Genomic DNA, 27,579 nt, shown 5'->3' with positions numbered 1-27,579 from the left:
GAATTTCTCATATATTTATGAAAAAAAGAATTAATACATAAATTAATATTGAATATAATAATAACAATTACGCTTGAGACCGTATCGTATAATATATATATATATGTATAAATTTTTATTAATATAAAAATAAAAGTCCCTCCACACTTATTAAGGGAGATTAATAATACCGTAGCACTAATTTTTTGTGAAGCTAAAAAATAAAATAATTAATTTATTCAACTTTTCATAATTTAAATTAATTCATAAAATATTTTTTTCTTTCTTTCTGTTTATTAATGTAATGTGTTGGTTTATACATTATACTCTTATTTATAATATATTTTAAAACATGAAAGATTGTTTATCATATACACATAGAAACGACATGCCACAACGGCTAATATATTGAAGAATACCCTATTGGCTCTTCAATTTATTGGTATGTCAATTTTTATTTTTTTTAATATTTAACTATTCTTCTTTTTTCTTTTCTCACTTTTTATTTTTCTCTCTCTTCTAATTAACTTCTCATTTTCTCTTTTCCTAACTTCCAGATCTCTTTTTTTTCTCTCATTTTCTTTATCATTTTATCATATTTCATACTTTTTAATATTTTTTATTTAACTAATATATTTTCAAAATAATATTATTTTTTAAAAATTTTAATTTGATTTTGTGTGAGTGTGTCACATATGATCATTATTATTGAAGGGCGAGCATCCGTTTGATGTCTCAACTTTTCTTGATCTGTTTTTTTTTTCTTTTCTTTTCCCAACCTCTAATTTTCTCTCTCTCTCCTCCCCCATTATTCTCTCAATAACTTCCCACAGCCTTTATTATTTTGCTATATCATTTTACTTATTTAACTAACATATAATTTTGCAAAAGTAATAATTATATTATTTAAATTTTAAATTAACTCCACACATAGAGTGTACCACAATTACTAGTATATAATAGTCAATTAGTTAGTTAATTATGGTTCTTGATCTTCTTTTATATCTTTTATGCCGTAGATAAATGCAAGAACTTAAAATATCCCCAATTCTTAATTTAAGTAATATATTTTGTTCTCCATACTAATATGTTTTTAAAGCCTAAAAGATTTTTTATTATATGCACACGTATTACTCCCTGTATATTTCAGAAGTCGCTGAAAATCCCCTTATATTTTAAAAATAAGCAAAAATAAAAAATAAAAAACCCATATTTTGGAAACCCGTACATGAAAGTTGAAACCCCCGTCCGTTAGTTTCTAAAGAAAGGTGTGTATCACGCGCGTTTACTACGAATTGGCTTGTTTTTTTTTTTTTTTTTTGCTTTTTAGCTGGTTTTGACCATATTTTTTACTCAAATGCAAAATAATGCCCCTGTTGCTTATATAAAATGACCCTTTTATTTCTTCAAGTTTAAGGGTGTTTCTCTGGGGTTTTTTGCCAATCCTTCCCCAATATATAACATAAATTGAAAAATTAAATTAAAACACAGTACAATATTAATATACTAAAATTCAATTCTCAAATTTTATTTTTTATTTTTTATTTCGATTTTGTTCCTGCATTTTTTTATCTATTAATGTTGTCACAGGAGTTTTAACCCAAATTAAACACAAGAGACGCTCACCAGAAATTTCATCCCTAAAACTTGGAAAAAAAAGAAATACTCTACCCACAAAGAAAATGAAATCATGCAAAAGTACAACCGAGCACTTGAAACATAATCCAGCTATATTCCCTGTAACAATTCATATAAAAAGCACAGTAGCAAGGGCTATATATACCTTCCAAATAGATATGATGCCTACAGTACACATCTTTCTTGTATCATGTATTTTCTCACAACCTTAATCACTCCAAACTCGGCGCTTGTTCCGTTGGATTCGACTCAAAGACATCCGAGTTAGATGCTTCCGGTTCTTCAAGAAGCTCCTGAGATTGGATTGATTCCTTGTACGCAGGGGTTTGCTTGAAATCGGTTGCTCCATCGTTGTATGTAGCCACAGCAATGCCACAAGCTACTAACTGCAAGAAGTAAGTACCGTAATCAGCACGAATACACAGAGAAGAATTGCGTATTTCCAGCAGAAGAATTAGAGTAACTGGATACTACATGGCCGTCTTTGTTTACTTTGAATTCCTTGGTTGTTTGATTACAGGTTGTTGATCATTTTATATATGCTTTCTTCAGACCTCAAACTTTGGCGAGGAAATTTGAGGTGAAGAAAACATTTTCTATTGTGGTTTCCTCACTAAAACCCCGAGGAACAAACATGTCTATACTTCCTGTCCTTCTCTTCATATCTACCAAAAAGATCTCAGGAGATCGTTTCATATGACTGTGAATGTGTGCAACAAACAAGATGTATTTGTTCGGAGAATTCTCCTACATCCACAATGGCTCAAGGTTGATTTCTACTCAAATGGTTTCGTGTCAATAAAAGTGCCACCTGTCAATTATTTACACTAGGGCGTTCATAAAGCTTCGTTAATTACACTTTTAATCCAGGCAAAAGTTTTCTTTACGGGCCAGCAAACTGAGACCCCACCTTGGGGGCAAGGGGCAGCGCACCCTGCAACCCCAGCGAACTCGACCAGAGTTGGGCCTGCGGTCGATGGATTTGAATATATTGTTGGGACAGACTCCCCAACGACCAAAGAATGTAAGATGAAAGTACTGTTGTTTCTACTTCTAATAATTTACGACATTATCATATGACCAATGAAAACTTGTCGCGTAGTTTATATATCCATTATAAACAGAGGGTCTGTTCCTAGGAAATATAATAGAGAGCAATCCTATGAAGGTAATTAGAACAAGAAATTTCCGGTCCAAAAAGCAGTTCTTATGAATATAGCAGCACCAACCCACAAACCAAACATCTCTCCCCCTCTTGCAGGCAACTGCCCTCATTTTATATGGGATTCATCTTTGACAACAAGAGAGACGAGCAATTACCACTCTACGTTAAAGTCCCTTTTACATGCAAGAACATGTGCTCAAAATCAGTTTCTCAAGGAATCTCCATGGCCTAAAACCGTAGTCGTTAATAGTGCACGGCGCCCCATGGCACAATAGTCCCATAGAGCCATGGAGCACGGCGCAGCACGCGGATTTTTAAAGCACAGGGCAAATGTATAAAAATAAATTATATATTTCATACATCAATATATGTTCACATCATAATACACAAATAATTAAATATAAACACTAGAAATTATTTTAATCATCTTTGAAACATTAACGCAAAAATAGGATGCGAAATGAATCACTAATTCATGTCGTTCACGTCTACCCCTTCCGAAATACCATATCAAATTATGTACCCTCACCTCATCACAATCTTGTATAAACATTATCAAGTATCGGGTGAATCATCAAGGATTATATAATGGATAATTGATTCTGTTTAACAAATAAGTTTGCTTATATATAATTTTTATATGTACTTATCCATTTTTATAATTAAGAGGGTGTTTGGATATTTATAATTAAGAGGGTGTTTTGGCCATTCACTCTCTCCTGATATTTGATTTCGTTTAACAAATAAAACTTTTAGTAGTCAAAATTCACAAAATTTACTGATAATAGCAAAAAAACTAAATAAAAATCTATATTTATCCTAAATTGACTTATTAGTAATTATTACACGTCAAATAATCTTTTTGACCAAATTATCCTTGTATATTTTCATACGTTAATTTATATGAAGAGTTTAGTCAATGATAAAGGTAGTTTAATATGTAATAAGTAAATTGAGGGTAAATATAATGTAAAACTCTTATTAATATAAAAAAATTCAATGATTTTTTATTAATTAAAAAACTATTTGTCACGCATAAGCAAACTTCATGGGTACTCATATAATTTTCCAAACTACGAAAACATGTAAGCCTAATTGCGTCAAAAATCAAGAACTTATTTTTAAAATAAAATAAGTGTTGTAATCTTGTAATCTGATAAACTCGAACGTCGTCGAAATTTTCAAATAAATTAGCCAAACACCCCCTTAATTATCAAAGCAAGCATACTAAAAACCCATATCCAAGAACAAATAATTACCGAGTAAATAGGATGATTTGAGCCAACAAAAAGAAGTACTTAGAGATTACCGCGAAAAGGATGCCAAAAGCCCACATGTACTCCACGAAGAATCCAAGAGCGTCCCACTGAGGGCCTTCCCAGAAATTAGGCTCAGTACCAGGGAGCTTCGGCATTACAAACCCATCATCAACGGCAAAGCTAGTGCTATAGTCATCTCCTTCAATCTCATCCGTTGCTTCCTCTTCTTCTGCTTCTTCTTCCTCTTTGGTAGTGACGGGGCTGTTTCTCCGGTTCTTGCTGTCAAATCTTCCGGTTCTTGACGAAGAAGAGAACTTCTTCGGGCTCGCAGAGACTGTGAAAGGTAATGATCTGGGGTGGTGGGACCATGAAGGAGATGAAGGATTGAGGAATGGACGGTGGAGAGGAACGTGGGCGTATGGGGTCTTCTTTGGTGTGGTACAGAGGATCCGGCTGGTGCTACCGGCGAGAGCCATTTACTGGCTTGAGAGAGAGAGAGAGAGAGATAATTGTGTGTTGTGTGGATGAGAGAAGATAATTGTATAGATGACTGTGAATCCGGTTCGCAGCGGTCGACAACGGTTTGTTTTTTATTTTTTTATCTTATTCAAATATCTTTCGGTTCTTAATTTATTCTGGCAATCGAAGCCACTATCAATATTTGTGTATAATTTAAATTTTTATTATATAAATATAATCAATTAAATTAAAATAAATATATAGATATTGATCAAACAAATAAAATAAATAAATTATAAATATATATGAATACAAATTATTAATATAATTAAATTAATTAAATAAATAATCGTTTGTGCAATAAATAAATTTAGGGAAACATATTTCAGTCAACTCAGATTTTGTTTGCTAAACATAATTATTCTAAGGCTTTGATCTTTAATAAATGGTATAAATTTATACTTTTATATATCTATACTATATAATAATGGAAAGCATATTTTTGGTCTCTCTCTTTTTCTTTTGGTAACAATAAATTTCATTAAATAAAAGGACGGGAAGGGGTACAAGGTACAACAAGCATGCACCGTCATCAATCCTCAATGCCAAGCAATACGTCAAGCTGGACAACTGAATGAATTGAGGTAATTCATCACTATCAGTATGCATTCTAACTTGCTCTATCAGAATATCCACCACTTATTTCGGGGGACTACTAAATCTGCTGAAAACGTCTCAAGTTTCTCGTCCTCTAGATGTGGTCCACCAAAAAAGCTAAATTGGTTCGAAAAGCTACATGGACCAAATATTTGCCTCATGTTCACAGCCACTGTATTTTCTGTTGCCAATCCTTATGAGGCCAACAGAATCCCGTCTTCCTATTGAGAATTACAACACATCTTGTAGAAAACAGACACTATAAAATAGATGACCATGATTTTTTAGTTCATCAAGATCACAAAGTATACAAGCTCGATTAGTTAGTATATCATTCACCATATGAACATTTTTTGATCTTTTAATCTTTTAATCTCTCATTGTTGGGATGTTCTCTGCTTTTTTCTATTATTTTCTCTTCTTCTTTTATTTGTTCTCTCATTAGCATACTAGGCTAGTTCTTTTAATTGCGGTTAAAAACTTGATAAATGGTAAAATTCAATGAGTTGTGAGATCTAATTTATGCTTTGTACTTTCATTTATATTGGTATTTGTGTTGTTTTTTGTACTTTTATTACAAATATTTTGAATTATGAATGATAGGTACCATTATTCATTGTCAAGAATATTTGCCTAGCCAATTGTACTTACAAATCCGTAATTTTTTGTTTAGTTCAATAATGAGTGGCAACATAGCATAATTGATTATGTAGAAGTTTTCTATTATGTTGTAGGGAATACACAATCTAACTTAAATAAATCTTCATAGAAATTTATTGATTAGAATTTGGCCTTTCTAGTTCTTAATGTTGTCATTAAATTAAACCTTGAGAATATTCCCAAGGTTGTTTACTAATTAGGAATTTAGTCAATGGACGTTCCTTGACTATTCACAAGATAAGAAAAGGTGAGGGCGTTAGGCCGTACCAATGGCCATAACCAATTTATCTTTGATGAATGATTGTCATCTTTGCATCTATGATTAACTGTGGAATTAAGCATGATCATGTCTTTAATTGGAATATTCTTCTCATATTTATTCTTCTTTGAAATACTATTTTCTTCTATTTAATTTTAGATCTAGATTTTTAATCAAAACCCCCTTATTTTTATTTTATTTCTACTCTTGAAAGAATTAATTTAAAATCAATCCATGTGGATTCGACCTTGCTCATCACTTTCACAAGTTTTTAGTAAAATAATATTTTCTGTATATTCGACAACCATCAAATTTTGGCCTCATTGCCGGGACTGATGTTTTTAAATTAAGTTCTTTGGTTAATTATTCTTGTTACTTGGTTTTTAAGTCACGTTCTTTTTGTACAGATGAACTTGAGTTTGACCCAAAAATCGAGAAATCGCTCGTAGACTCTAAAAAGAAACCAAGCAACCCAAAAAAAGGCTTCTACTTCCTCCAAACCAGTAGTAGATTTTTAGTTAGACGTGCCCATGTCTAGCGACTCTAAAGACGAAGTCATGGCTCAAAATCTAGAATAAATAATCAAAGAGATGGCTTCTCTTGACTTAAATCAACAACCTCTCTGCATTGAATATCCTTTAAGTGTTGATTTTGAACTTAAATTTAGTCTTATTCACTTACTTCCTACTTTTCGTGGCCTTACAGGTGAAGACCGGCACAAACACTTGAAAGAATTCCATGTGGTGTGTTATGGAATGAGACCCCAAGGAGTCATCGAAGAACAAGTCAAGCTAAGAGCGTTTTCATTCTCATTGGGTGACAAAACAAAAGACTGATTTTACTCCTTACTTTAGAGATCTAGTTTTTACAATCCTTATATTTTTTATATAATTGGTAAATGATTTACATAATTGGTATACTGAAAAATATATTATCCATACAATTTTAAGATATTAAACTGAACATATATGTATACGTTATACAATATGCAAATTTATAATATAATTAATATATAGTATCTATAATTTTTTGAGTAATGATATAATATACTCTATTATGTGGAGGTGTAATTAAATAAAAATTTATAAGTTATATCACATATTTTTTCTATAATATTATATGCATTATGTATTTACACAGATTACATGTACTTTTTTAACATAAATTATTTACTTTGTAAAATATAATTGTGCAGATATTGAGCTTATAAGTATTTTTTGTTGTATTACTTAATTTTATAAAAAGGTTATAAATTTTAATATTATTTTCAAAACAAAGTTTGAATAAAATTTTAAATTACTGCGAGTAGCTTTGGTGGAGATCTTTTAATAAAATATATTTTGAAGAGTAAAATAAAAAGTAGAGGGGATACGTGGGAAGGGCATTTTTGTCCTATCAATGTTAAACTATTTTGTTAGGGGTGTTTTTATTAATTACCTTTCATACTTTAAGGATATAAATACGATCAAATGTCTAATTTAGAAGTGCAAAATATATTTAATCATATTATGAAATATTATATTATTATATCTATTTTATTTTATTTTTTTGGAAAGATAAATTTTACAAATAAAAGAAGGTATAATAGAATAGTGTTCGTACAATATGTTATCCCTCGACTGACAAAGGATACGCCATAATTGATTTTTGTTTTCCTTTGCTACGGTTGGAGATTTTGTTGCCATCTCATCCATTTGCCTTTTTGTCTAACTTTTCTCACCCTTTTTGTCAAAAGGTGTTTAGTGTCCTGTGCTTTTAATGTAAAGATGTGAAAATCATTGAATTTTTCTAACTATGTAATAAAAATGATGTTGCTTGTTTGATTTGGTCCATGTTTATCAATCTATGTCTCTCATTCACAAAGATTCTTCATTTGCACAGCTTTGTAAGGTTTTAGTCAGTTTTATGTTACCCTAAATATCATTTTATCCCTATGTATTTTTTTGAAATAGTTAAAATTTAGAAATAGACTAAGAAGGTTCTAATAAATTCAGTACAAAACCTCCCTCCTGTAAGAAGCTAACGGAAGATGAGATGCACATGCCAAAAGTGCGTTTAGACTTAATTTTTTGTGTATTTTGATATTTTTTTTTATCTTTAACTGACTAAAATGCTCCTATATTGTATCTAAAATTACTATGGTAAAATTATTTTTTATTTTAATTTTTTGTATTTTTTTCTCTTCTGAAAATATGAAGTCTTTTATTTTTAAACATATTTATATATATTAAATATCAAAAAAATAAAAAAAAAATTATATTACAAAGAGTTCTAGTATACTAAATTTTACTTTACAAGTTTAGATATGTACATGAATATAAATATTAAGCAATTATAATAATTATAAGTTGCAAATTAATCTAAATATAATAATTATTATAATTATCTAAAATTATTTTTAATTAATTAAAATATATTTAATTAATATAATTAAATTAATTAAAAAGAATTAGGGGCGACTGCCATTGCACATGGAAGGGCAATGGCATTGATGTCATCGTCCTCTTTCTTCATCTGATCTGGGGATTTGCGTCACTCCCATCTACGGGGGACGGTGGGGGCTGAGGGTGATTGAGAAGGGGTAATTAGAGTTCTTTTTATAACTTTATATATATAGAAAATATATTTTTTTATAATTTTAAATTATTTAAATATAATCCAAATCTTTAATTTTTTAAAATTTAATGGTTGAGATTAAGTGATTAGATCTGACAATCATTATTTAATCAAAAGATCATAAAAATAAGAAATAATTATATTATATAAGGATATAACGGTTATTCTATAAAAAAAAAAAGTTAACGTCCGTGGTTAGATTTAACAGAAAGCGGTGATTGAACTATATTTAAGAAAATAGAGACGAATCTTTCGCCTATTTTTAAAATACAAAAGGAGATTTTAGAGAAATCACTACATGAGTATTGCAGAAATTTTAAATCTAAAAAATAAGAAATTATTAGGGTGTATTTATGAAATAATTAACTTAAATGAAATAAAAAAAATATAAATAAAAGCCTTTAATTAAAAACGGAAGTTCACTCTATCAAAGCAACTAACCCGTTCTTTTATCAACCGACCACTATTTCATAGCGTCATGGAAGAACTCGCCTCACCTCACTCCACATGATTGTCATCAGCACTCCACACCTCTGAAACAATCCAGAACCCGCCCTGTCGTCTCATTCCCAGCCCACATCGATCGATCAATGCCGCAAATCTTCGAGTACTTCGTCGTGTGCGGAATCGGCCCAGAAATCCGGACCCTTGATGGGAGCAGAGGCTACCATGGCACTGACACCATGTACTTGCCGGCTCTGTTGGATCAATACCCTCACTCCAACAATTCTCTCTACCCTCCGCCTCCGCCCCAACTCTCCACATGTGTTCTGCCCGCCGGCGTCCAATTCCATTCCTCGGGCTGTGATTCAAATGACCTCACATCCTTCCCTCGCAGTTACCCCATTGTGTTAACCGAAGGGGACGGCTCCAAGATCTACGTCAGTTGCATTGCGTTCCGGGATCGCGTGTGCGAGGACATCGCCGAGGCTTACCGCATTCCCGCCGATTCCTTTGCTGATAAATGCATATGCCTCGTCTCACGGTCGCCCAGTTTCCGCATTCTACGTGAGGCATTGGAGGAAATATACATTCTTTGTTTTGCTACCTCGGGAAGCAGGTATAATGGGTAGATGATCACTGCTGTGAACAGTCTTTCCTTTGATTATTTTGATTGATTTACACGGGTTACGTGGTGCAGTGTATTTGAGTTTGTACCCACATAAGTTATCTATCGTTGGATCACACATGATATTACTATTATATATATCATGTGTTAATTCACGATTTACAATTCATGTGAGTATAAATTCATTGGGACGAAACATAATTCCCTTTAGTAGACATATGTGTCCGTTTGTTTTTAAAATTTATAGTGATTTTTATGGCCTAACCAGTTGCTTGAGTACATGGTTTGGTGGTGCAATTCATGTGAGTTTGTACACATATAAATTATTTATCGTTGGATCATACATAATATCATCATAATGAATATCATGCATTAATGTTACGATTTACAATTCACGTGAGTACAAGTTTTACATGGACGAAAATGAATTTCCCTTTAGTAGACATACGTGTAGGTGTGCTTTTTAAATTTATAGCGGTTATTATTGCCTAACCAATTGTTTGAGAATGTGGAAACTTAACGTCACGCCTTATGTAGTTGATCTGGACCCAATTAAGAGGGTGTTTGGGTGAGCTTATAAGATGTTTAAAAACTTATAAAATGCTATAAAGTGTTTGACAAAATTCTTTGGAAAGAGCTTATAAGCTCTAAATATAAGATGTTAGGAGCTCATAAACCTTCTAAAAAACCTTAAGTAGTTAACTTATTTTTAGGATTTTAACAAATTCTTTGAAATTAATTATAAATTTATTGATTACTAAAACTTCATAATTTTATTTTATCCAAACACTTCATAAAATTATTTTGAAATAAGATCTAACATCTTATAAAATGTATGAGCTTATAGATTCTTTTAAATAACTAGACTTGGCCATCTTCCATACGAATATAGTTTTGTAGCTCATTGAATAAGGAATGGTTCTTACATTGGAGAATCTACGTGCTCTCTATTTTGACGAGATATTCCTAGTTCTGATCCATATGGGAATTTGGATTTTATTGTATTTTTAGTCTTATAATTAAGGACAAAGTTAAATTTTTTCGAGCTCTAGCGGCCGACAGGATTTGATGGGTTAGATCTATTAGCCTGTCAAGTCTTGTATCTAAATTTGTCTTGCTTATTAATAAAAATTTACATCAATTTATTTAAAAAATAACTTTTGCGATATTTTCATATCTAGTCTCTTTCTAATAGTTAGAACCACAAGATTTTCACCTAGCCAAAAATATATATATATTTGTTATCTTGTGATTTTGTCAAAAGTAGATTATACTTCTTATGAAGATTCCTCTTGGCTATAAATTTCAACCCGTTGTCGAAATAATAATTTCGTAAGAATCAACTGTATTTATATTACTATATCTATTTAATTTATAATAATTATTATAATTTTTTTTTTTGTGAATTGAATAATTTTGATAGGGCTAAACCAAATTTCTGACCTTGCTACTGCCTGTAATTATATTCTTTTTTGACATTTTTGTCCCCTAATGGTCAATCACCTTTTGTAATTTCGTGACTTAACGTCATTTTCCTGATAACTTTAAAAATTTCGTCCAATTTTATCCTGAAATTACAAAAATGTGAAAAATTATTTTAACTGTCCTAATAAGTTAAAGAATTAAAATGCTAAATAATTACCAGTGTGTTGAAAAGGGTATGTAATGCGGTGAGCTTCAAAACTTGTTGAGCAGGCCATTGTGGGAAGTTATATCATTCGTAATTTCCAAGGTATCTTTGCCTGCTCCTGGAAAGGAAAGGGTGCTGTTTGCTATTGAGAACAGCCTGCTCGCCGTAGAGGTTCCATCCAGGGATAGCCTTCCCCATGCTGATGTACGTCACCTACTGTTTCCTTCATTTACGCATTGCTTTTGATGATTTATTTATGCCATAATTATACTCCTCTTTTCTGGAATTTGATAAATTTGTACGTAATTTTTTTGTGATTTGAAAAATTATCTTTAAAAAAAATTTAATGAAAATTTATATTTACCCTTGATTGACTTATTATCAATTTAATGCAGGTCAAATATTTTCTTTTTCACTAAACTACTCTTATAACGGTGAAGATATACCTCCTCACATGCATTAACGTGTGAAGATGTATAAGAATAATTTGATCATAAAAAGATTATTTGACCTATAATAAATCAGTAATACGTTAATCAAATGTAAATATGGATTTTTATCCATTTTTTTGTGGTAATATCAGCAAATTCGATAAATTTTGACTAACGGGTTGATTTATTTGATGAACAAAAGCAAATTTTAGGGGTATTAGATGTAATTTTTTAAATCACAAGCCATCTACGTTTAATGACACCAAACCTTAAGGGAGCAGAGTGTAATTATCCATTTATTTATGGATAATCACATCACTCTTCTTAAAACTTTGGTATAATTAAATAAAGATCATCTATAGTTTGAAAAATTACACCTTGTTAATACCCCTGCCGTTTGGTTCCTAACCACAATAGATTCATTTGCTAGTAAAATTCATGGAATTCGTTAACATCAACAAAAAAGTTGAATGAAAATTCATATTTACTCGCGATTGACTTACAAAATTATTGTAGGTCAAACAAATCTTTCCTGAACGACTACGCTTGTATGGGTGAAGATGTACCTCCTTATATTCACTGGCATATAAACATATATAAGGGTAGTTTGATCAAAAAATATTTATTTGACTTACAGTAAGTCAGAAATAAATTAATTTGGGGTAAATATATATTTTCATTCAAACTTTTTGTTGATATTAATGAATTCTGTGAACTTTGAGTAGCAAATGAATTATTTGTTGAACAAAAATAAATATAAAAAAAATATTAAAAATAATTTTTCAAATCATGTAAAATTTATGTATAATTACAATAAATTTTCAAAAAATATGACGTAATTATCCTTTTATTTATTGTTTATTTTGGTATGATGGCAGATATCCTTCCAGCATTTGGTCCAGTGTTTGGATGTTGATAATCTCATCAAACTATTTACAGCTGTGTTGCTTGAAAGGAGGATTTTGCTCCGCTCTGACAAGTATTTTCTTTGCCCTTTTAAATGTGTAATGCAGCATGGAATTTTATAATACATTTTCAATAATTCTTGAAATAAATTTGGGTAAACTACAATTTTTTTTTCTTTTAGGTTTAGTATAAATAAAATTCTAGCTCGAATTAGGTTTGGTTGAACAAAATCAATTATAGAGCAAGTGTATCGTAATTGACATATGATTGGTCAGTTCCCCTGAATTGTACACTAATCACATGGTAAGTGTAGTACACTTGCTATATGGATGGTTCAGGTTTGAACAAACTAGGTTTGGGATAGAATTTCCCTTAGTATAGTTACTATACTTTCGTAATTTAAAAAATTACAAATATCCTTGTCAAATAAAATATAATTATGTTGTCTCTAAACGAAAAAGTAAAAATTACTACTTCGCCCTAGTTGAGATTTATTTTTAAAAATATATTTGAAAAAATATAAAAAAATGTGAGGGTAGGTAAAGTAAATAATTCATAGGTCATATTAGTCATTAAGTTTTTCTTAGCAAATTCTAAAAAATATATAAAAGTATAATTTATAATCCAAAAGTGCATTTTGATCGTGCACTGCAAAAATTGGATGAAAAAAAGATACTGGAGGAAAACAGAATGAGCCCGTTGTTCAATGAATACTGAAATCAGGGAGTTATTCATAATTTTCAAACAATTAGAAAGTATTTGTAATTATATCAAATTTCAAAAAATGTGATTGTAAACTTGTAATTTACCAATAAATTTCCCACTTTTATCTCTACATGAAATATATCTTAGTAACGACCCTACTCCTGAGCACCGTTTACTTGAATGGATTAGTTTGAATAAGATGAATTATTCAGGTTAGTAGATTCTTTACTTTGAGGAATAGGGGCTTGGGCTTGAACACCAAGCTTAATATAATTACTTAAAGGTCAAAATCATTATTCAAATTATTCATACTTTTTTTACAGTCGAAGATAGTTTTTATAATTATACAAAAGATATAATAGTGTATTTGGATTGATAGATTTGAATTTGATGGAAGAATTTAGAGAAAGTATTTGAAACGAATTCATTTGAAATAATTTGAAATCCATCCATATTCATCAAAAATATAATTTAAAATTAGAATGAAAGTATTTAAAATTATTTATTTTTGAAATTATCTAAACATATTCAAAGAATTCGTTATTAAGGATTTGAAATATATAATTTTAAATTCTTGAGTCCAAGTACATTTTAAACGATTGGTGTAAATAGATCGTAAATCAAGAATGAAAATGTAATTATACCTTTAAGTTATAACATGGTAGACACAAATTGGCACAAGGGAAAAACATCATGGGACAAAGAATAGCCATACTACCCATAGAAGTTGGAATAGCTCTGATGCCTTCTATTACCGCTGTAGTTCTAGCAGTACCACATGTATGTATGGTTTGTTGGTCACCTGTCTCTTTTCGTCTCATCCATGGGACTTGTGAACATAATGTCTGTATAACTTCAGTGATAATTATATCGGGTTCGTATGGCTTGCCGATGTCTTTAGGCCACCACATGCCGCTCAGCCTTTTACTGCCTTGCTCCATCCTGCAATAATTGTAGGCTTGCATCCCTTGCAACTTCATTCAGCCAGGGAGTGCAACCGCCACAAGCTTGGCCTTGGTCATACAAGCCACGGATTCCAATTTAAAGGTATTGAATTGGGGGGATGTCAGATGCCAAGTTGGGGGTGAGAAAGGATGTCTGCAATGGTTAGTGTCAACTTTGGTAATGGGATCTAAACCCATGCATGGGTTGGGCTTACTGAGTGAGTGGTGATTGGATAGGGTGGTTGGATAATTTCAAAACTATAGAGCAAGGTGTTGGCGCAGGGGATGTAGGTGGGTGTGAGTTTAGTTGGAGATGGAGAAGGCAGCCTCCTTTGTTTACACACACATACTTGTATACTAATATTTTGTATAACCTTCATCTTGGATGTCCATTATGATTCTTTATGCCGTACAAATGGTAATGCAAGTAATGGCCATCTTATGTCACACAGGAGAAATCAGATGAAAAAGGGCAATTTAGTCCATTAATTTTATCTAGGCTCATGTAATATGTGAGTTAAGGGCTAATATGGATTCCAATGTCCTTGTTGATGTCACAACATCCTGCAATATGGTCTAACTGTTGTGGGAATCTACATTTTTTGAAGTCCGAGTCCAGGGAAGATGGTTTAATTCCTGGGAGTCGAGGTACTGTTCCTATATGAAGGACACAGGGTTCGGTGATGCCACCCGTATGAGTTTGTATCCACATAAGCTATCAGTTATTGGATGATCATCATGTGTTAATCCATTGATTCAAAGCTCATGTGGGACCAAATTCACATGGGCCGCGTCGAATTTCCCAAGAGGGACCTCATATATGGTGGATGTAATTATCCTTGTAAATGTGCTATTAGTTATACACATTATTAACTTGCCATTTACATTGCTTGTGCAGATACTCTCTTCTAACTCTTGTATCAGAGGCCATATGCCATTTAATATATCCATTTCGGTGGCAGGTAAATCAGTGTCTTCTTGACATAAGCTTTTGAGATACATTATTTTCACTATATGATAAATGAATCTAATACCATCCTGTGTAGTTTCAGGGGAATGTTCTAATCTTACTATGTTTTTTGTGCTGAAGCATGTCTACATTCCGTTACTATTTTACAGTGGAGTTGACTATATTGATGCTCCCACACCATATATGATGGGCCTTCATTCTGGTGTTGACACTTTTGGGCTGATGATGGATGGTGTAAGTTCTTTGTTGGTTGCCTGTTTTGTCTATAGTTCTTCTGTTTTATAGTCATCCACTATAGATTTATTCTACAATTCTTTATCTTCTTTAGATTGCTTGCCATAAGGATGCATAAAATTGAAAACTACTAGATTGGACATGGTGATGGAACCTCCTGGACTGCAAACCTAGGATGCTTTCTAAGCTAGATAGAGTATAAGAATTGTATGCCTCATAAACTAGTACTTCAAGGAAAAATGTTTTGTCTACTAAATCAGCCATCTGGTTCTAACACTGTGCAGTTTCATAGCCGGAACTACTGGAACCATTAATCTTCCAACCCAATCCATTCCTCAAGAAACTTAATTTGTGAACGTTAGATTTAAATGAAGCATATTAGATTCATTGGTGATGCCAAGACAATTGCTTGTGGTGTGAAAGAAAGTGGAAGTCAAAATTACAAGCTGAATTGGTGTAATTGGCTACTGCATAATCATTAAGGTAACAGAAAAGACCATAAAAAGAGGAAACTGGAGAAACTTCTGATGGGAGGTTTGAGCCACTTGAAGGCAGAATATATGATGACAGCTTACTAGAGCTTTCTATTTTATCCAATATATTTTCTTTCTTCTTTTTTTCTTCCTTCACAAATTTGGGTTTTGACTTTATTTGAACACATCCGATAGGAATATGATGGATGATGGCCCTTAAAGTATATATATTTCAATTCAAGGAAAATTCGAGGGCATAAATTGTCCTCACTTCACTTGATTCAAGAAATACATGTGGATTCACAATTTTCCATTATCTAGAAAAGTTTTTGTCATAGAAATGTTTAATCGCAAAAGTTATACTTAACACAAGAAAATCAATCACTATGTGTAAATTCTATGTTATTTTTCTTCAATCACTTTTTCGTGAAATGTAAATATATCTTTTACATAATTATAATATACTTCATTAGTGGTTAACCTTCCAGTCACCCTTGATGTTGGATATTTCATGTTTGGAGTAGCTAAGGTTGTTTTGGCATGCTTTCACGTCCTGAGATGCTTATTAGACTTGAGAAAATTATTTGGACATAGTGATCGAAAAAATCTAAAGTTGATTAACCGAGACACATTCAATATTTTGAATTCCTTTAAGGAAATATCTTAGTTATTTATTGGTGGAATGAAATGTTCATTTCTTTTATTACTAAAAGGAAAGTAGGTGGCACATTGTGGATATGGTGATGCTAGTCTTAACATTCAATAATGGCCATAGTGTAAGGGAGAAGGGGTTTTCCACTCCACAGTTCATGGTTGTTTTACCATGGCCAAAGTGAATTCCACAATGTAAATGGATACAGTTGTATATGATGGCGGTAAGACAAAAATATATTTCGATTCTCTGACTTTGATCCAACTTTGCCCAGAATAAAAGCCAAGTCTTTCTCTTCTACTTAGCTTCAAGTTAGTCTGACAAGTTTTGGCATTCAATGTTGTTGCCCAGTGATGTCTTCTTGTCATATTCTTCTGAAATATTAAGCTTATACTTAGTACCATAAATTTTCCAGTTATAACATAATTTGATAAAGTTTATGTTTTACTTATTTATATTGTACATAACACCAAAATGCCGCAGCTTGTATTTTTATTATTCTCTTCACTACATTATAGTTCCTATTAAGAGCAGTTTGATAGTACACAGTTGTATTGACTGCTAAATCAATGACTTGTCTGTAAGGGGAATTAGGTATATTTCCATTTCGTTGCAGGTAGTCGTGGTTGACCTTGAGCATAATCTCATCACCACCTCAGAGGAAATTCCATCCGTACCTGAACCAGAGAACAGTGCTTTGCGTAGTGATTTATTGAAGTTATTACATCCAAATGTTGTTAGCATAGACTACATGAAGGATAGCTCCTTTGTTGAGCAGTGTCCTAAAGTTGGCGGCAAAATGTGGGGAGAGGATCATGATCTCTATCTTAGGTGATTCTTGGTGGTTTGCATGAACTCCTATGAAATAATTATTGATAGGCTGGATGTCATTATCTTAAATACATTAAATGACTTTATGACTACGTTTCTGAGCTTATGACCTCTTTGATTGAAGACTTTGAATTTTATTCTGGTGCGAAGTATATTCTTTTCAGTAGCTTCAACCAAGAAATTTGTTGATGATGTTATGTTCTTCAACAATTTTTTACCCAAATATGAGACGGTTTAGCTTGTTATTCTTTTTGCTAAAGTTTTTTTATTTAAGTTGTAGTTCAAATTGGTGAGAGTTTTAGTTGTCTTTTATTTATTTATTTATATTTTTAAGTCTACTTTTTGTTTGCAGTTGCTTGTGAACTCACAATTAATGTTGTCGCCAGTGGTGTCTGCATAAAATGAATGGTGATACTTGACTTTGCAATATGCATCATACTGTCGTATTTTACTGGATCTTATGTGGTAATTAGCTCAATATTATTAGCTTCAGTTGCACTTCATATCAGCTTTGCACATCACACCTCCACATGTTTTATGACTACTTTGATGCTCCACAATTTTCTTTCCATCTAATTTGTTCAGGTGGTGATTTTAAGTAATAATATATTGAGGTACATGTCTTTGCGCTTCTTTCATGATAGTTGTTATGAATTTGAGATGTCCACGTTTTAGACCGAGTGAGATTACATATAATTGCTGTTCCATTTAAATCTGTATAGTGCATAAATTAGAGTAGAACATATGCTGGATGTGACTTTATTGTGTATGAGATATTCAATGTTAAATATCATTTCATAGTTTTTTTTTTGGATTATGATAGTTTTTTGCTGAGTTTTTACCTCCAGTTTACCTTACACTTTTTCTACTTGTGTATTGATTCTTATAGCTGTTAGAGCAGAGCCACGGAATAAAAAAGAAGATTTCATAACCATGTCTATCTCAACCATGTACATTATTTTTATTCTCGCAGGTTTATATTCCTAAATTTCCTAGCATCAATTTTAGGTGGCTATCGCAATTTTATGGTATGAAGCTACTACCTTATTTTTCTTGGAAATCAAAATAGTTGACTCAGTAGTCTACGTGAAGCAAGCTCTAAACTATTACTTGTCAGGAAAACACTGCAACCCAAGTCTTCAATAGCCAGGCTTTTCTGAGGCAGCGTTCTCGTTCAACAAACCAGCCACCAGACCCAATGGTGAGTTGTTCGTTTGTTTCTACTGATTGTCATTACTTTATGACCTGCTAATAACTCTCTATTTGTTAGAAATCGTCAATTTCTATTATTTTGTAATTTTATAGAATGAGAACCCTGAATCTTATATTTTACATTCAACTTTAACAGATAACCCAGTTTTTAGAGTCCCAAGGTTTCTTCGATTATTTGGAGAGAGGTCTTGGTTCTGAAGAAAATGGCAAAAACCTTCTTGATAAGTTACAAGATGCTATTGACAAGGGACAAAATCCTACATCAATTCTCCCCTCAGTTTCTATCGAGCCTGAGATTGTAACTATTCATGATCCTACTGTAGAGATGTCAGGTAACTGAATACCTTTTGAACTAGATGCTTCTAGAATACGCATAAAGATTGAGAAGGTCCCTAAGATGTGGTACTAATGCAATTTCCTCGTTCCATGCAGAATCAGGTGTTGAGTATTCTTATGACAGGTTCCCTTCAAATATTAGAACAGAAGAGCAAGAAGAGAAGAGGAAGCAGATTCTAGCAGCAGCAAGTGGAGCTCTAGAGTATTCTGCAAAGCTTGAGAAGTATACGACACGAGAAATCAAGATCATCCTTTATCCCCTAAACAAACTTATTTTTTGCTTCTAGAAGCCATAATTCTTTTGCATTTTTCTTTACGCAGTTCACCTTCAATACCTTCTGGGAGAGATTCTTATTATGAAAGCCTAAGTGCAATGGAGAGGGATGTGAGTATCATATCATGGTAATTTATGTGGTTTCCCTTGCCAACTTTAGTAGTTAGAATAACTGGATTATCTATGCTTACAGGCTGAAAGAGAACGCATGGTTTTGGACATTAAAGTGAAGTTGCAGGTATATTCTCTTAGTGGTATCTATATTATGTTTGAATATCTTTCCCTTGACCTCAGCCCCTCGTTTTGCTAGAGTTTTGCACTTGGTAGTGTCTTATTGATTGGCTATCCTTGGTAGCATAGTTCTATTACACCGTAAAATCTTTAAATGAACTTGGGTGTAGTTAATCAAGAATGTGGTCATTAGTCTTTTCCGGTCATCTGGATTGATGATTTTCTTATTCGTTGCATGGAATTTATGGAATTTTAAGACAGATTCTATGTTATATTTGTAGTTGGCATTAATTTGGTTGTTTTTCTCACATTCTCGAGTGGAGTTATGTGTGTCCCATATGTTTATGGTTTGTTAGGTTCTTGTGTATTGCGTTTACACCTGGACATATTCTTTTATATTAATATTTACAATGAAGAGCAATGAGGACATGACTGTCCTCAACTTTAATTTGAGATACCTGTTAAGCGTGTTGGCTCGTCCTTTACATGACTTTGATATGGGTGCAGTCTCTAAATTCTTACTCAATTATCTTCATGGTTCATTTAATCATTAAGCTGATATTATGCACTAGACAATTTGTGCTTTGAGAACTGAAAAGATGAAGGATTCATAGCATACACTTGTTGGACAACTAGATGATGTTCGTCCAGTGATCATCTTTTGGACTATTGGGATGCCTTTGTTACTCGATTAGGTCTATATTTGTATTTCAACGTTGTTTAGTAGTTCTGAGAAGAAATGCTTCCTTAGAAGCCGAATATCTTCTCCTATTTTGTTTGCTGCTGCAAAAGATCTTTGACTCTTAAAAATCCGGCTTCCATTAAACAGGGATTGTGGCTCAGGCTTTTGAAATTGGAAACAACTGAGGATCCTCTTTCTTCTTTTGAGTATGGAACTATTCTTGGTATGATCTTGTGACTTGACTAAATTTAGTCACCTATCTTTGTGGAGTACATTTGTTATTTCCTTGGACATGCAAAGACAAGTAATTTACTGAGAAGCGTTTACTGCTTTATCAGCTTTAATTGAGTCTGATGCTGAGGGGATTGGTGGCAGTGGCTTTGTTGAATGTATAAGAGAGCATATTTATACAGTATGTTCTATCTCACAGGCACAACTAATAATATAGGTCTTCACCTAGATATTGTAACTTCCGTACTTCTTTTCCTGTAGGGATGGAACTGTCAATTAACGGAAGAGCAGTTTATTGCAGTGAAAGAACTGGTTTGTTTAATCTTACTCTTTTTGAAGCATGATGATGATTTGCAATATAAATACTTTCTCGCATTCTTTAAAGTCAATATATTCAATTATGTTCCTTCTTTACTCCTTTTACTGTGAATGATTACAAGGTTCTCATACACTAAGCATAAAATAAAAGAGATGTAGTTCATATTTTTGTGGATGACATTTTCGGATGCCCGTGCACAATAGATTTATTACAGTGGAGTTGCTTTCAACAGTTATAATTTTCTTTCCAGTTACAATTAAGCATCTAATGTTGATATGTCCTATAACTCTGGGATGTTTATATTTGTAAGCTTATCTCAACAAGGAAAATAGGCATTGGTAAGAAAGGATCGGTTAATGCAAACTCTAATAATCTGTTTCTATGTGCCAATTCTTGAAATAAAGTACCATTCCACCACATGCATAACTAGATATGTTTCATAGCAGTAGTAGCAAATCTTGAATTTGACACTGGTTGCTCTGGAAGGAGAACTATGACTCCATTATGTGCGGATTAGTCTGCGAAACAGATTTCACACCTCAAATTTCTCCATTCAGTTTCGTTAATTATATGAACTCTTTATGGAAAAAGTTCTTAGTCAATGATCTGGAATGCTTTATGCTTGTCTGAAAAGTATCCAAATTTTGACTATTTTCAAAATTAGAAAGCTTTACAATCTCTCTATATTTTAACATGCAAAAAAAGTTTTTATATTTATTCAAAAAACAAAAAGAAAAGAAAGAACGACATCCTACACAAGGAACTCGATTTGCATATTTATGTTGTTTGTATGTAATTCACTTCAAGAAGTATCCTTATTTCAGATTGGCAGCATTAAAGTAGTTAATTTGTTTTGCTAATAGCTCAAAACAGCCATTAGTCGTGCTATTGCCCGGAATGATATGGCAACGATAAGAGATGCCCTTGAAGTGTCTGCTGAAATGCACAAAAAGGACATGAACAATGTTTCCGATTATGTTCAGGGACACATTCGTTTTCTTTCCATCTGGGAGGAATTACGGTATGCATGTCATCTTTTGCACTCGGCTCCAACATTTTTCCATTTATTTGTTCTAACATCTTCCACGGCATCTGTTCTTTAAGTGTTTAGATCACTTATGCTTACTGTTTTTATGTCATCACGATTTATTGAACAAAATCTAGTTCTCATGACATCTTTTCAACCTCGTGCATTAAAGATACTCAGAATTTTTAGTTTGGAGACTGTGCCTACATAAACAACAGATAGAAAATACTAATTGGTGGGTTCTGTAATGCCCTTGGAGAGGCCTAGCTGGAACACTATCTACAGAAGCTCTAGACATGCAACTCCCCTTTGAGTTTCCATAACTAAGACACCTGAATGACCTCCCCCAACATATCATGGGAATAACATAATCCATAAATGTCTTATGATTATGTTCATAGGGATGGATTCAAAGCTAAGGTTTCAAATCCATTACAACAAATCTATAGATCTTGTTCAATTTGATGTTATAATAGATTCCAAATCCTTGATCTCCCATTTTGATACACTTTTGGAGCCATTGAAGTGGATTTCAAACCCATCTCCAAATCCTTCAATCCGTAGATAGCACAATAGTGAACGTCCATCATAATTCACAAAGTCACTTAACAATCAAATCTTATGCCTATGATCCAGTTCAAATTGAATCTATAAATCAAATCAGCTGAAGAATAACTTTAATCAGTGAATAAATGACTTTCACTAGGAATAAAAAAGCTTGGTTCTTTGAGGTTCACCGGTCTCAGAAAAGCGAAGTTGAGAACAATTCTTGGTACTACCTGATAAATAATGCATTAAAACTCTAAGACAAGTAAACTTTAGCTGCCAAGGGATAAGGAGAGAGGAACGATCAGTTTGTGATGGCCCTTTGGTCAAAAGAAAGGCAAATATGAGATATCATACAAAAGTTTTAGATCCAGAACACTTCAATTACATTAGTAAGGACCCTTCTAAAAATCAATAAGAACCATTTCTCTCATGCATTAAGTTTTAACTAGAAATCAACTTGATAACTTGATCAGAAGTATCTAATGGTTTCTTTGAAGAAGCAAAAATGAAGTATTTTTACTTATCATGCGCATGATAGGCAAACGCCTCCTATTACATGTCACAAGTTAGTTCCAGCACTTTCGCCCTAAATTTCAGTTGATCATTCTCTATTGAGAGCACTATCCTAGAGAATCATGGGATGACCATATAAAAGCACACACAAATTGAAGCAACCTAAAACAATGCATATGCATGCTGGAAAAATATGTACCATCATTATTGCTAAAATCAACATTCTAAAAGTGAAGTTCCATTCAATTGCAAAACGCACAAAGTGTACTTTTTGTTGATGGGAGTGTCAGAAAGGTCAAAGTCATCACTTACACCAAAACCAATAAATAGTGATGTTGATACCCCCCAATTTGCAGGTTCTAGTTAATAAATGCCTGCTTAAAATTATTTGCGTATAAGATAGAAGAACGAATTACTGTGGCTAAGAAGTTTCTATGTTTCAGAAGATTTGTCTCTGGAATCATTCTGTTGGGCAACCAAAGTTGGGATTGATGAAAAACTGCTTAACATCTGAGCATAACACATCAAACCTAAAATAAATCTCTTCTATCTGACCTTAAATGCTTGCCATGTAACTGAGTAGGTAAGCAAACAGGAAAAGTTTCCCTTTTCTATGTTTGAAAGTTTTTTATTACTTCCACTTCTGACAAGTAGTAATGGGGTTGTGATAAGTGTTTAACTTGGTAGATTAAAGTTTTTTAATGCTTACAGAATGCACATATTTCCTTAATGTTTGTGCTTACTGGTGGTGTAGATATATTTCACATGCTTTTGATTGTATTACGTATTATTATCTGCAGCTTTTGGGAAGGGTACTTTGACGATCTGATTGACCGCTTTGCTAGCAAGTAAGGATATATACTATTAGTTTGATGCTCTTGAAATAATTCATTTGCTTGATGCAATAATAGGCAAGTTCATTACCCACATCCCCTATCTGAGTAAAATTCTTGTGAATTATGGTTGTCTTTGTTTTCTTAGAAGAGTACTTGATGGAAAATCATTTTTGCTAATGTCATTTTGTTATCAATTGGTTTAAATGAGGAAGGCTGCCAATATCGCTTGTAGGACTACGATCTTGTTTGTTTTGAAGTGACAGGATAATGTTAATTAAGAAAATAAGTGTTTAGAAGAAAGATAGTGATTACAATTCATAAAGTGCTCCATGGTATAATAAATTCATATTTCCTTGTGTGAAATAAAATATTAGCCCAATATGGATGTCTTTCCATTGTGTTCTGCTATGTTCACAAAGGCATAATCTATGGGTAACATTAGTTCTAGAAATCTCATATTATTTAACCCACAATCTAGATGATGAGAATGTGATCTGTTTTCTTGGTTTTATTTGGTTGCAATGAATAGTTATTTGCAGTTAGAGGGTGAAGCATGGAAATAGGGGAGTTACTATTGCTTTGTGATTAACTCCAATTGGCGGCAAGCTGAGCCATGTCTTGACAGTGGAAATAGGAGGATTTGAGAGCTGTTGTACCAGTAGCAACTCCGCATGTCTAATAATTGTAATATGGTGATGCGGCTTGCGACTGAATCGGTGCCCAGTTGCTCGAGATATTGCCCGCTCTGGCTTCATACGAGCCTCATGGGTTTGTCCTGAAAAGGCACCTCGTTAGGGAGAGGACTTGGGGGCTTATAAGTCACTCAATCTCTTCTCCCAAGCGAGGTGCCTTCTCAGGACAAACCCTGAGGCTCATACGAAGCCAGAGCGGACAATACCTCGCGCAACGGGGCATCGATCGAATTGCAAGCCGCATCAATGAGAGATATTAACTGATTATATACAAGGCCTAAACCACGAAAGGAGATTTCAATATGTATTAAAGTAAAATACAATTGCCCTTTAGATAGTTGCCACATTTAAAGTTGCGTTTAAGTTCCTTTAATATGCCTTAGAAAGTATCCTCTCTAACCTTAAACTCTTTGCTTGGACTTGTCTGCTATATTGTAACTTAGTAAAAGCTTGCTTATTTCAATATATATTTTTAATCTTACTTTTAGCCTATCAGTAGGCAGAGGACAAAAGTAAACATGTAAGGAAATTGTTCACAGTTTATTCAAGTGTTAATTTCTAGACATCCTAATGTTAGGAGGCTCTATTTGGTTTCCATGTTTTTTACTTTGATGATTAAAAATATACGTTTTTAACCTACAAAATGTTATACTTGCCATATTGTAAGTGAGAGTTCTTTTTATGCTATTATTATGTCAGGTCAACCAACTATGCAACATTGGTGACAACACAACTAATCATAGTGGCAATACATATGGTATTTCTTTTCTGTGTCGTTCATTTTCTTACACTATTCCTTATTTGAAGTTCTGTTTTGACTATCTTTTTTTGTTATGGAGGCTGGTTTGGGGCTTCCAGACAGCGATGCATGGTACATGATTGAAACAATAGCGGGAAAAAACAACATTGGGTATAAACACGTTGTAAGTTAAATAATATGTTTTTTGTTAAATGCCTTTATTTTTCTGGAACTTTATGGTTAAGATATTGTTGGCTTGAAATATTTAAGCTTTACTCCTTTAGTACGAGTCATACACAAACTCTTTTTTATCTTCAATCTACTGAAAAACTATAATATCTTTTCTTTTTGTGCAAGAAAAAATATATAATATGAGTTAGCTGTAGGTACTGAAAACATAACAATACTTAAAAAATAGAAGAAGGTTTATGAGTAGAATATCCATGGGTGGTGGATCTCTAAAAGGATCAGTAATTATAACATGTATTTTGTGGGCAAGAAAACTGAACTAATTTTGGGAGACAGTCATGGGTTATAAATACCCAAAATTGGAATAGGGGTGTAAACGAGTCGAGCTGACCTTTTTTGGTGAGCTCGAGCTCTTATAGTTGAGCTTGAGCTCGAGCTAATTTTTTTTTAATTATTATTATTAGATTAAATCATGAGAATCACCAAATTTTAACATAAATTTATAAGTAATTAATAGATTGCATAATGCATACTATGTTATATATATACCAAATATAGTATGATATTTCAATTTATTGTTATAAATATAAACTACTAATTAGTTTAGTAGTAATATAATTAGTAAAATATATCAAAAAAAAAAAATCATACTCGAAATTAAAAATGGTAGAAAAGTATCCATTATCTAGAATAATGCAATTGAAATACATATAAGTATCTTATAGTTGAGATTAATATATGTTCACAATCTGCAATAAATTTATATATTTATAAACATTAGTATTATATTGATGTAACTTTTATTTTACATTGTTGAACGACATGGGTTAATCGGACCATCAAAGTTCAGATCAAATCGTTAGATATGATCAAACTTACAAAAAAATACGTTTGGTAAAGTTTTAGACTTATTGGATATACGGATGTCGAGATATCGTACTCGAAACATAAGAGTAACATTCAAGATGGTGTATCGTTGAATCAGACCATGTGATTTTAAATCATATGGTAAATGTTGGTATGAATTGGGCTTCCGGATTTTAAGATATGGTAAATGTTGATTAAACTTTTTTATCTCATTATATACATATAATAAAATAATAATAAAAATAATTGAAATTATTCAACTATCATTATTGTTATTATTATCATTATTTTTAGATTAATTCATAGGAATCACTAAATTTGGACATAAATTTATGAGTAATAAAATAGATTGCATAATGCAAGTATGTATTTGATATAAATATAAAACTCAGAAATCGAAAAAAAATCATAAGTAAATTACTTGTCAATTTAAAGAAAGTATAACACAATACAAATATATATTAAAATATAACATAAAGTCTATATGTGTCATATTAAATAATTATTTTATAAAAAATATTATAATTTATTAAGTTGTTGATTAAATTTATATTTCTATAAAAAATAAATAAAAGTACCATAATTTATTGTTATTCAAAATAGAATTAAAATGTATGATATTGATTAATAATTATAATATATGTTCAATTTTGAATATAAAATTAATAAAAACATAAAAAAATAGAAAAAGGCTTGCGAGCTGATGAGCAGAAGAAGCTTGAGCTCGAGCTAAAATCGAGGCTTCACAAGCGGCTCGACTCGTCTGCCACCCCTAAATTGAAACCGAAGTGTGTAATAACTACCAACAATGTTGACTTGAAGAGTAGAAACTAAAGATATGACGTGTTCACTAGTGTCGAAATTGAGCATCGAATCTTTTGCTTGTGAAAACCTACACCATTTTGAAATACTTGGTAAAATCGAAAACTTGTGCTTGTGTAAGTATCTATATCTATATAATGTTAATAATTATCCTTTCTTCATGATATGAATATATCTTCACAAAATAGTCATATCTTTTTTTTCGTCAACAATAATACATCTCCAAGTGTTGTAAGCTTGCAGTATTTCGGTCTAGATGTGCTCCCCGATTCGGGATAATTATATTTACACCCTTTGATTTATGGCTTGTTTACACAAATCACCCTTATTTTTTAGATAATTATACATACACCCACTAAAATATCATTATCACTTACAGTAACCACCTCTTACTTTTTTGAAAAATTACACACACACTAAAAATGTTAGTATCATTACACAAACTACCCTTATTTTCGGATGTTAGACCATAAGTCAAGGGGTGAAAATGTAATTATCCCTATTCTTTAACACAGTTGTGTAA

General features: G+C 32.2%; 2 protein-coding genes across 2 annotated transcripts in view; one reads left to right on the top strand and one right to left on the bottom strand.

Moving 5' to 3' along the window:
* LOC105158032 lies at positions 1,659 to 4,577 on the bottom strand. The gene is made up of 2 exons (XM_011074635.2): positions 4,092 to 4,577; positions 1,659 to 2,003 (listed from the first exon to the last, which is right to left on the bottom strand). Exons 1-2 carry the CDS (start codon positions 4,515 to 4,517, stop codon positions 1,830 to 1,832), a joined length of 600 nt encoding a protein of 199 aa, XP_011072937.1. The 5' UTR covers positions 4,518 to 4,577; the 3' UTR covers positions 1,659 to 1,829.
* The window catches only part of LOC105158031 (DENN domain and WD repeat-containing protein SCD1-like), a 29,582-nt gene continuing 11,148 nt past the window's right edge, over positions 9,146 to 27,579 (top strand). The window contains exons 1-19 of the mRNA XM_011074634.2: positions 9,146 to 9,752; positions 11,454 to 11,595; positions 12,701 to 12,801; positions 15,276 to 15,339; positions 15,468 to 15,581; positions 17,323 to 17,537; positions 18,511 to 18,565; positions 18,655 to 18,738; positions 18,886 to 19,081; positions 19,182 to 19,308; positions 19,407 to 19,470; positions 19,553 to 19,597; positions 20,420 to 20,495; positions 20,611 to 20,684; positions 20,765 to 20,815; positions 21,686 to 21,843; positions 23,712 to 23,759; positions 25,139 to 25,196; positions 25,279 to 25,362. Coding sequence (XP_011072936.1) covers positions 9,283 to 9,752; positions 11,454 to 11,595; positions 12,701 to 12,801; positions 15,276 to 15,339; positions 15,468 to 15,581; positions 17,323 to 17,537; positions 18,511 to 18,565; positions 18,655 to 18,738; positions 18,886 to 19,081; positions 19,182 to 19,308; positions 19,407 to 19,470; positions 19,553 to 19,597; positions 20,420 to 20,495; positions 20,611 to 20,684; positions 20,765 to 20,815; positions 21,686 to 21,843; positions 23,712 to 23,759; positions 25,139 to 25,196; positions 25,279 to 25,362 — 2,226 coding nt within the window. The 5' untranslated portion in view covers positions 9,146 to 9,282. The remainder of the gene's footprint in view (positions 9,753 to 11,453; positions 11,596 to 12,700; positions 12,802 to 15,275; positions 15,340 to 15,467; positions 15,582 to 17,322; positions 17,538 to 18,510; positions 18,566 to 18,654; positions 18,739 to 18,885; positions 19,082 to 19,181; positions 19,309 to 19,406; positions 19,471 to 19,552; positions 19,598 to 20,419; positions 20,496 to 20,610; positions 20,685 to 20,764; positions 20,816 to 21,685; positions 21,844 to 23,711; positions 23,760 to 25,138; positions 25,197 to 25,278; positions 25,363 to 27,579) is intronic.

Source organism: Sesamum indicum, linkage group LG3 (assembly GCF_000512975.1).
Source record: "Sesamum indicum cultivar Zhongzhi No. 13 linkage group LG3, S_indicum_v1.0, whole genome shotgun sequence".
NCBI lineage: Eukaryota > Viridiplantae > Streptophyta > Magnoliopsida > Lamiales > Pedaliaceae > Sesamum > Sesamum indicum.
Note: the sequence above shows the minus strand (reverse complement) of the source record. Positions and strands in the feature narration are given on the sequence as shown.